This window comes from Gadus morhua, chromosome 14 (genome assembly GCF_902167405.1).
Source record: "Gadus morhua chromosome 14, gadMor3.0, whole genome shotgun sequence".
NCBI lineage: Eukaryota > Metazoa > Chordata > Actinopteri > Gadiformes > Gadidae > Gadus > Gadus morhua.
Window position 1 is genome coordinate 2,108,137 of NC_044061.1, and position 10,180 is coordinate 2,118,316.

Consider the following 10,180-nt stretch of genomic DNA (forward strand, 5'->3'; position numbering starts at 1 on the left):
GGATTCACCTTGAAGTTCCTCTTCTTCTAAACCACAGTCCATGTTTGGTCGTTGATCCGTTTGGGAAATGTTGTGTTTTGTGTGTGGATGTCTTATTAAAAAGAGATATGCAGTAGACATTTATTTATGATATGAATCACGTGTTTAACTAAACACATGAATCTTGCGGAGAGAGAGAGAGAGTGTAGGGGTATTAAGGGCAGTTCTCTGATTTCGCAATAAACATCTTAATCATCTGAAAGTCTATGAATCTGGCCGCCGTCTCACACACCCGCCTTCCTCTCGTGGAAACGTTCACATGACCTCTCACATGCTTGGTTTAGGACGAGGACAGCGTTGTGGCCCTCCTTCTGGAGCGCAGCCTCTCCAGTGAGTCACAGGTCCTCACAGAACGCTGGAACAGGCGTCCCCCCCCGTCCCCCCCCCCCCCCCCCCCCCCCCCCGCCTCTCTTCCTAAATCAATTCCCCTATTTAAGCGCAGCAATAGACGTGTCACGTACGAGGTTTATGGTGACATTCATACTCATAATGTCTCCGTGTCATTTAAGTCCTTATGGTCCAAATGATACGTTTCATCATTTTTAGAGTGTATTTGGCACAGCATATAAAACCAATAAATAAGTCCAGCCAATTCACACCAATATCTTATTGGTTGGATAGAATGTAAAAAAATTGCAATAATTCACCCAAATGGATGGACGGATAGATATGCGAATGGTTTTGCGGATGATTTCTCTGGGCGCTGGGTGATTGTAAGTGAAGGCCGATTACCTGACTCTGTAAGTGCTTCTGCCAATAACTGCAGAGAGCAGGGCGTTTGGACTGAGATCCAAGTGGAGATGGATATGGGATTAGCACTTAACCTTGGAGTCCTTCCAGGAGCCATCTTAATTCAACCCGTACATTGGATGTCCCATAAAGGCCTGACCAGTCTTTAAGGAGAGCACTTCTTAAAGCGATATGTGTTTTATGTTACAGATGAAACCAGGGGCGTCAGTCACCTATTCATCACCAGATCACCAGGTCATCTTCATGAAGTGGTGATCACAGTCTGTTTTTGAGCCCTTCTTCCTGTTCTGACACCAAACAACAGAATACATTCACCACACAACCAAAAGATAATCAAACCAATGTAACGAGTGAATCTCTAGGATGTTTGTGGTGGAATTTTGCCACATTGTTTCTGTATTAACTGTTTAAGAATAAAGAGTCATCCGAACTTATAATAATTAGGCTAATGTATTGGAGTAATAAACATACAATGACATACAGCAAACATACAACAAACATACAATAGTCTGAGGCCTCACATGGGGGTTCAACCTGCGTCTCTCTAAGAACTCTGCAGGGAAAAGTCTAAAGCATCGGCAATAGAAAGGACTTCTTCCACAGTGGTAGGCAGGCCTCAGGAATGCTGAGAACAGACCTGCTCCTTACATGATCGGCCCCATACATGAAAAATCCATCCATCCTCCATCGTGTAAACTCTGTCTCCTATTCCTTGTATTGTCCAGCCACTCTACCTGCTCCCAGTGTTATCTAACGTAAACCTTTGTGCCTGGGGTACACCGGTCCGAGGGAGCAGAGATCCCCTTATGCATTTGTCTACCTGATGAGAATACAGGGAACTCTGTCCTTTAGGAAAACATTATGATAATAATAATTGTTTGAATTTATATAGCGCTTTTTAAACGCTCAAAGACGCTTCACAGTGAAGGGGGGACCTCACGAAGCACCACCAATGTGTAGCACCCACTTGGGTGATGATCTGATTGGATCATTGACATTTTTAATGTGGGGAGACGTAGCGGTGCCTTCTCAGATGGACCCTTTGACCCTTGACCTCCCCATGGGGGTCAGGGAAAAGGCACCATCAACAAATGGCCGTTAGAGAAACAGAATGTGAAAATTTAATTTTCCCATTACAATATTAAAACTAGAATAATCTTAAGTACAATGTCAGTGTTGTGAATAACACAAATGTATATGTACATGTGGACTTCAGTATAGTGGAAAGATGTATAAAAGCATTGCAGCCCTTTCACTTCTGGAACTTAATGTACACACTAATGGTATGTTGTACAGTATGTCCTGGCACTTAGAAATAGTACTTAGTTGTGTAGCATCTTATCCTAGCTATCTTTGTTGTGTACAGGGAATGGGTTAACCTAGTTATTAGTGCTTGGCACTTGATTCTATGAACATCCTTACTATACCGAAAGCGATATATTGTTGTTTCTCTTTTTCTGACAGATGTACTTATTGTCAGTCGCTTTGGATAAAAGTGTCTTCTAAATGCCCTTCAATGTAAATGTAGCTTCTCAACTCGAGACAAACAGACAAATTGAAAATAAGTGAAGAGATTACAATGTCTTTTATTATTTTAAGTTCAGAGTAATGTCCATATCTGTGACTCCTAAGTTATTTATTCATGGCTGTGAACACATACATTGTCCACCGTTTGTGGAGGAGTTGAAGCTCCAGGAACAAACTGATGAGACCTGACTGAATGTCACGTCATGTATGTTCAATCCAGGAAAGCATTTCGCAGAGAAGTAATGCCTGTATATCCATACCTCCATCCACCCTTCCGTCCGTCCATACCCACACACATACCAACCAGACTTATCACAGGTTTACAGGGACAGGTGTGGCTCATTAAGTTAATGAGAGGTCTGTGGGAATCCCAGTGCTCAGGATTAATGTCTTGAGATGCACCTGTATTCACCCCTACAGTTCCACCTCTGTGATTAAGGCCTATTGGACATGACTACCCTGTGAGTACGTTCTACATTATAGGGACGAGGACGAGCCAACATTAAAGTTAAATGAGCTTTCTCATGGAAAGAAAGAAATGGTATCAAAGATCTGACTGTCTATGAACTGTCTAAACATAGCTTCAACAGGATCCGGAGACATCTGGACTCAGGGTGAGTGTCCCCTGTTGGTGTGTGGTCTGGCTCAGAGATCAGGTCTTTTATTTGAGGTTGTGCTTGTGCAGTAAAACACAATATTTCCAAAAGGGTTCTGGTCCAACGGGGTCGTGTCTGAATAAACCGAGCCGGTCTGGAGTAAACATATAATTTACGAGTTCTGCACAATCCCCTTTCTACAGCGATAGCTCCATTCCAGAACCGTGTGGGGTTGTTATTGTACCAGCAAGATAAAACTCTGGCAGCCTTTATCGCGCGGTATTAATGATGTTTTAACCGCTTATCCCGAGGAAGGAGGTTTAATGTTTACTTTAAACCTCGTAGTTGTGCAGCGTTCTACTTAATCTGCATCCCTGCCATTATCAGGGATGCTTGTGTGTTGAATTCATATTTCTTAACAACCGCCCACATACCGAGGATTCGCTTTTTAAATCACTTCAGATGAAATCTCTGTTGATTAACACACTGCTTCAATAAAGCAGAGCCTTTTTCCTTCTCAGCAAGATACTGGTTCTGGCTTCTATCTCTGAATGATTTGCGTGCTCAAAGACTGTGAGAACGCCGATCATTCAGAGCTAGAAGCCATGGGGAACAGCAACCAGACCGCACTGAGTATCGCTCATCTCATTGGGACTTTTCGTTTCCTATTTCTTAGTTATTAGAATAATATCCTTTGTTTGAGCACCATATTGGTCACTGACCACCATCTAAACCTCCATCCTAATGGCGAAGGCTAAAGAGGGTGTAAAGGATAGCATGCCATTTCAAAAGGAGTGTTAAATATTGTGTCAACAGTCGAACATGAGACAAGCCATACGTAGGCGTTCTCATACCTGCCCAGTAGGTGGAGCTGTCACATTCAAGTATTGTAAACCAAAGTATTTCCTAAAGGATGAACCCGTTTCAGATCTGTGTGGCTCATCTAGATGTTGGGGCTAAACGTACACGATTCATGCTAGGAGTCTGTTAAGACAGGGGAAATCCCCCAAAATAATTAACAATTAAAATGTATATTTATGAGGGATGATCTATTTCTGATTAATTTAAATTGTCTTCTAAAAGCCGATGAAATGTTAGCATAACTGTACTGGAGCCACGTTTGAATGGTGGCATACTTTACACGCTATAGCTAACCCCAGCTAATGGTCCCAACCGGAGTCCCCCAACATTAATATGAAACCTAAGCACATAATATATCATTAGAAACTGACAGTGAACACACAGTGAACAAGGTTTGAAAGAAAAGGTTTCTTTTACTAAAAAAAACCATGGTCAATTTTAAACTATTATATTTCATACTATATGATTAAACAAACATTACATACACATACACGGGTATCGAGGAGAATGTGTAACATGATGATGGCCTCTGGACAGAGGTTAACGTTGTTCTTTACATCAAAGTCCAAAACAAATCACATACAGTGTTAAGTCATAACAGCTAACATTAAACAAAGACATAAGTCATTAATTAAAATTAGGAATTAACATATAACCGGACTCGTCCAATCATATCTGAGGTTCAACACGTCAGTGGACTAAACGGACACTTTGCGTTAGACGTTCTCGTGGCGGACTGCCATGTATAGGATGAGGTTTTAGAAGTGATTCTGCACACAACACGACTTCTGTCTCCACCGACGCACCGACGCCGACGACGTAGGATGAGTGGAAGTGCGTTGATCCCGTCCCGTCGCCCCGGCTCAGGGCCAAGCGGTGTTAGCAGTAGAGGTGTCTGGGTAATGTAGTTCCTTGCAGGGTGTCACCATTGTTTCTCAGAGTGCTGAAGTGTAGTTAGTGGGATCAGAGAGGCTAGATGACGGGTTTCCTTGTGGTGACGACACCAACATACTGGCTTGGTAGACGGCGGGTTTGGGAGGTGTTGTCCGAGTGGTGCGGTGGAGCTGAGGTCAGCCTGGAGTGATCCACGATGCAGACGGCCGTGAGGCTGGCCTCCATGGAGCGGGTGGGCCGAGGGAGGCCACGACCCCCCACCGCCACCAGAGGCGCCATTAGGAGTTCTTGGCCAGCAGCCTCATGGTGATGGTCTTCACCTCGGAGTACTCCTTCAGGCCACACTCCCCCCTGCGGATAATAAGAGTCGTCGTTAGAAAGGCGAGGGACTTGTGTGGATGCGTCCGGTCTGAAGGACTGGACTGGAGCGCATTGTGTCGTTTAAAGGCTGATGGTCGCACACTACTCACAGCTCTCGACCGTTACCGGACATCTTGTATCCTCCGAATGGACACTGTGTGCTCAGGGCGTTGTAGCAGTTAATCCTGGAACACGAACACAAACGAGGTCAATGGTACGCTTCAGAGCAAGCTTTAACTTTGAACGTTTAATGTACGATGGGATTACGAAGGTTTGAGAGAAAAACCCCGATCTATGGGTTTAGGATGAGTTTAGGTGAGAATTTAAAGCATCTCAATAAATGGCTCTAACATAATAAAGAGTTAGATCTTGAAGAATCAGTCCATCCCTGGGTGCAAAGGTGCTGCAGGTCAGTTTTGAGAGCTCTAACTTGAGTGTAATCTCTTTAGAAAAGGGGGATGCTCTGAAGATCTTCTCACAGAACAGATCTTCTCTGAAAAGATCTGTTCTGGTGGACTGTGTCTGACTCTGTTTGATGGGGCCGATCGGTTTGAGGTAAAGCACAGTGTGTCTGACTCTGTTTGATGGGGCCGATCGGTTTGAGGTAAAGCAGTGTGTCTGACTCTGTTTGATGGGGCCGATCGGTTTGAGGTACATCACAGTGTGTCTGACTCTGTGTGTGAGGGTAGGTCGGTTTGAGGTACAGCAGTGTGTCTGACTCTGTTTCAGGGCCGACCGGTTTGAGGTACAGCAGTGTGTCTGACTCTGTGTGTGAGGGCAGATCGGTTTGAGGTACAGCAGTGTGTCTGACTCTGTGTGTGAGGGTAGATTGGTCTGAGGTACAGCAGTGTGTCTGACTCTGTTTCAGGGTAGATTGGTTTGAGGTACAGCAGTGTGTCTGACTCTGTGTGTGAGGGCAGATTGGTTTGAGGTACAGCAGTGTGTCTGACTCTGTGAGGGCCGGTCGGTTTGAGGTACAGCAGTGTGTCTGACTCTGTTTCAGGGCCGGTCGGTGTGAGGTACAGCAGGTGTACAGTGAGTGAAGCGCATCGCTGAGGCCTGGCAGCGGCCTCCAGGTCTCAGGACTCACCACACGGTGCCGGCCTGTACGGCGGTGGAGATAGCCATGGCCTTGTTGATGTCGTTGGTGAACACGGCGGCGGCCAGGCCGTAGTCAGTGTCGTTGGCTCGTTCGATCACCTCCTCCAGGGTCTTGAACTTCATGATCTGCTGTACCGGCCCGAAGATCTAAGTAGAAGAGATATTCAATCAACTTTATGTGCTTAAAGTGGTTTGGTGTCTTGCTCAGGGACACCTCGACAATCCGCTAGGAGGAGCTGGGGATTGAACTAGCGAACCTCCGGTCACCAGCCAACCCGCTCTACCTGCTGAGCACCAAGCCCCCCTGAGTCGAGATAATACACTCGCTGGACTGGGTGGCTGAACTATCTATGTCCTTCTAGTTGGTGTGTGCTTCTAGTTTATTGGACAAAGCTCTGATGCTTGTGTGAGGAGAGGACGTGGGTTTGAGTCCCGGGGTAGTTAAGCCGTGTGCAAGGCAAGCCTTGGCCCATGGGCGTGGGGAGCAGCTGGTCCGTGTGTTCACCTCCTCCTTGGCGATGCGCATGTCGTCCGTCACGTTGGAGAAGACGGTGGGCTCCACGTAGAAGCCCTTCAGCCCGTGGGCTTTGCCCCCGCACTCCAGCGTCGCCCCCTCGCTGATACCGCTCTGGATGAGCTCCAGGACCCGGGCCTGCTGCTCCTGGCTGATCTGTGGGAGGAGGAGGAGGAGGAGGAGGAGAGGGAGGGAGGGAGGGAGGGGAGGGAGGGAGGAGGGGGAGGAGGAGAGGAGGGAGGGAGGAGGAGAGGAGGGAGGGAGGAGGAGAGGGAGAGAGGGAGGGAGGGGAGGGAGGGAGGGAGGGAGGGAGAGAGGGAGGGAGGGAGGGAGGGAGGAGGAGGAGAGGGGAGAGGTGGGGATGGAGGGAGGAGGAGAGGAGGGGAGGGAGGGGAAGAGACGGAGGGGAATGGAGAGAAGGAGATGAGGAGAGGGGCGAGGAGGGGAGAGGTAGGGAGGGAGAGGAGGGAGAGGAGGGGAGAGGTAGGGAGGGAGAGGAGGGAGAGGAGGGAGAGGAGGGAGAGGAGGGAGAGAAGAGGTGTGAAGAGGGTTAGAGCGGAGAAGGTGTGACGCGTGTCCTGTAGGAAGAGAAGCAGCCTTGTGTTGCGTCCTGGGGGGGTCAGTGCTGCCGGTGTGTACCTGCGGGCCCTGCTCGGTGGTCGGGTCTGAGGGGCTCCCCAGGACCCTCCTCTTGGCCCTCTCCACGCTGCGGCGGACAAACTCCTCGTAGATGGGCTCCTCCACGAAGATGCGTGAGCCGGCGGTGCAGCACTGGCCTGCGTTGAAGAACACCCCCTGGTGGGCCTGCTCCACGGCCAGGTCCACTGGGAGAGGGGGGGCGAGGCCAGGGTTAGAACGTCCTGAACACGGGGGGGGACCCTATCTGAGGGGTACCGGAGGCCCATGGAGGACCCTATCTGAGGGGTAGTGGAGCCCCATGGAGGACCCTATCTGAGGGGTACTGGAGCCCCATGGAGGACCCTATCTGAGGGGTACCGGAGGCCCATGGAGGACCCTATCGGAGGGGTACCCTGAGCCCCATGGAGGACCCTATCTGAGGGGTACTGGAGCCCCATGGAGGACCCTATCTGTTGAATGGAGCCCCATGGAGGACCCTATCTGAGGGGTACCCTAGCCCCATGGAGGACCCTATCTGAGGGGTACCCTAGCCCCATGGAGGACCCTATCTGAGGGGTACCCTAGCCCCATGGAGGACCCTATCTGAGGGGTACCCTGAGCCCCATGAGGTGAGGACCCAGCCGTGATGTGTGGAGCTGCTGGCTCTCCTCAGAGCGGAGGTCTGCGGAGCCGGCTGACATCTGACACCTGAGAGACGGGACCCTGCTGCCGCGGGGGGAGCCGCGGGGAGCCTGATTTATGGGTCCCGGCCCGAGCGGCCGAGCGGGGCAGGTTCTAGACCCTGATTTACAGCCCCCCCCCCAAACACCCAACCACCCCCCAACGGCTGCTGAAAGCATTTGAAAGCCGTGGCACCCCTCGTTTTGGTCGGCCACTTAGGAGTTTACATCAGGCTCTCACTCATCCACTCATTGGGTCTTCAGTCCACTACAAAGCTTACAGAGTGTGTGTGTGTCTGTCTGTGTGTGTGTGTGTGTGTGTGTGTGTGTGTGTGTGTGTGTGTGTGTGTGTGTGTGTGTGTGTGTGTGTGTGTGTGTGTGTGTGTGTGCACTGTGCACGTCCACTTACACAGATTTATGTTCATCACAAAGGCTCCAATGTAAGTAAATAAAGAATTTACGGCTCGTGTTGAATGAAGTTCCAACAAGGTGGAACAAAGTGTGTGTGTGTGTGTGTGTGTGTGTGTGTGTGTGTGTGTGTGTGTGTGTGTGTGTGTGTGTGTGTGTGTGTGTGTGTGTGTGTGTGTGTGTGTGTGTGTGTGTGTGTGTATGTGTGTGTGTCCATGCATGTGTATGTGTGTTTGTATGTGTGTATGTGTGTGTATGCGGTAACATACTATCAGCATCTGCGAATATGATGTTGGGGTTCTTTCCGCCCAGCTCCAGCGTCACCCTCTTCAGGTTACTGCGTCCAGCTGCCTCTTGGATCAGCTTGCCCACCTACAGGAACAGGAAACAAGGAGGGGGCTTTAATCACGGGGACACACGTCGGTAAATCAGCCGGGTCCCGGTCCCCCGGATGCAGGAGGACGTCGTCCCAACACAGGACGTCCCAACGCGGGACGTCCCACCCAGAGCCGCCTGAAACATGAGTCCGGCGCACACACTGAGGGTCTGGTTTTTTGCGACGAAATGGCAGGAAACAAAGTGATGTTTCAGCAGAGGAGTGCATCCCGTGTCCGATGAACACGGGATGGGGGGGGGGGGGGGGGCTGGTGGTTTATGGAGCAGAGGAGGGTCTACGGTCTGCTGGGTCGAGGCCGGCTCCAACGCGACTCTCCTCCACATCATCCAGTCTCTAGTGTCAGGGGACGCATTCTTTAACGTCTAACCAAACACTTCACTTGTCTAATAATGTTTTATTCTCTCCTGAATCCCCGGTCTCATAATATGGGATCGGCTTTCTGGAACAATATGGGACTTGTGAGATTGTTTTTTTATTGGCTAGTAACCGTGGCGATGCGAGAAGATGTATGGGGGGGAGAGTCGAAGGCTGTCGCTTCGACTTCGCCCCCTGCACATGAATCATCCTGTAGATACATAATATACATCTACATCATTAGAACATACATCTACATCATCTGACTTCTCCGCCTATCGTTAATTCATAAAGACACTTCTTCTGGGAACTTGGGTCTTTGTTATAAAGTTGGTTGTGCACATTTAAAATCTGATCTTGACTACAATAACATCATATTAACATTTAGAAGAGACTATTGTAATCGTGGTATCATAACAATGTATATATCAGATCATAATTGGACATCTATGACGAAAGGACCTATAGCCAGTCTGCATCATTAGGGAGGCGGTCCCGCGGCAGGACGTCGGTGTAGTAAAACAGTAAACCAGTAAAGGTGTACGCAGTGTCTGTGGCCAGAGGGGGGGTGGTGTTTGTGTGGTCGTGGTACAGTATCATCTCAAAAGCATCCGACGAGCAGCCGGGGTAATCCCAACCAAGCCTTCCCTCCAAGCCTCCCCAACAGATAGAAGAGTTCAGAGAGGACAGGACGTAACAGGAACAAGATGCTCTCCCCTCCGCCCTTCCTTGTTCGACATGGAAACACTCATCTCCTGCCACAGCCTCTCTAATATCCACGTCTCTCAATCATAATATTATCTCTTCGCCCGTAGCCTCGGAGAACCAAAACAACACGAGGTTTTCCTTTCTCCTTTTGTGGAGCGGTTTTCCGCTCTGTCTTTGATCGGGAACGCAAAGGGGGCTCAGGAGGCCGGCGAGTGTTTACTCAGGACCAGAGCAACATGCTGGGCGGCCGGGGCTGTGTGTGAGAAGCCACCGCGCACACACACACACGCACACACGCACACGCACGCACGCGCATGCGCGCGTGCGTGCGTGTGTGTGTGTGTGTGCGTGTGCGTGCCGTTGTGTGTTGTGG

General features: G+C 49.5%; 1 protein-coding gene across 1 annotated transcript in view; it reads right to left on the bottom strand.

Moving 5' to 3' along the window:
- Positions 1-4,161: 4,161 nt before the first annotated feature.
- The window catches only part of aldh1a2 (aldehyde dehydrogenase 1 family, member A2), a 20,379-nt gene continuing 14,360 nt past the window's right edge, over positions 4,162-10,180 (bottom strand). Inside the window, exons 8-13 of the mRNA XM_030377193.1 lie at positions 8,618-8,720; positions 7,282-7,466; positions 6,634-6,798; positions 6,118-6,275; positions 5,138-5,212; positions 4,162-5,018 (exon numbers count right to left, since the gene is read on the bottom strand). Coding sequence (XP_030233053.1) covers positions 4,946-5,018; positions 5,138-5,212; positions 6,118-6,275; positions 6,634-6,798; positions 7,282-7,466; positions 8,618-8,720 — 759 coding nt within the window. The 3' untranslated portion in view covers positions 4,162-4,945. The remainder of the gene's footprint in view (positions 5,019-5,137; positions 5,213-6,117; positions 6,276-6,633; positions 6,799-7,281; positions 7,467-8,617; positions 8,721-10,180) is intronic.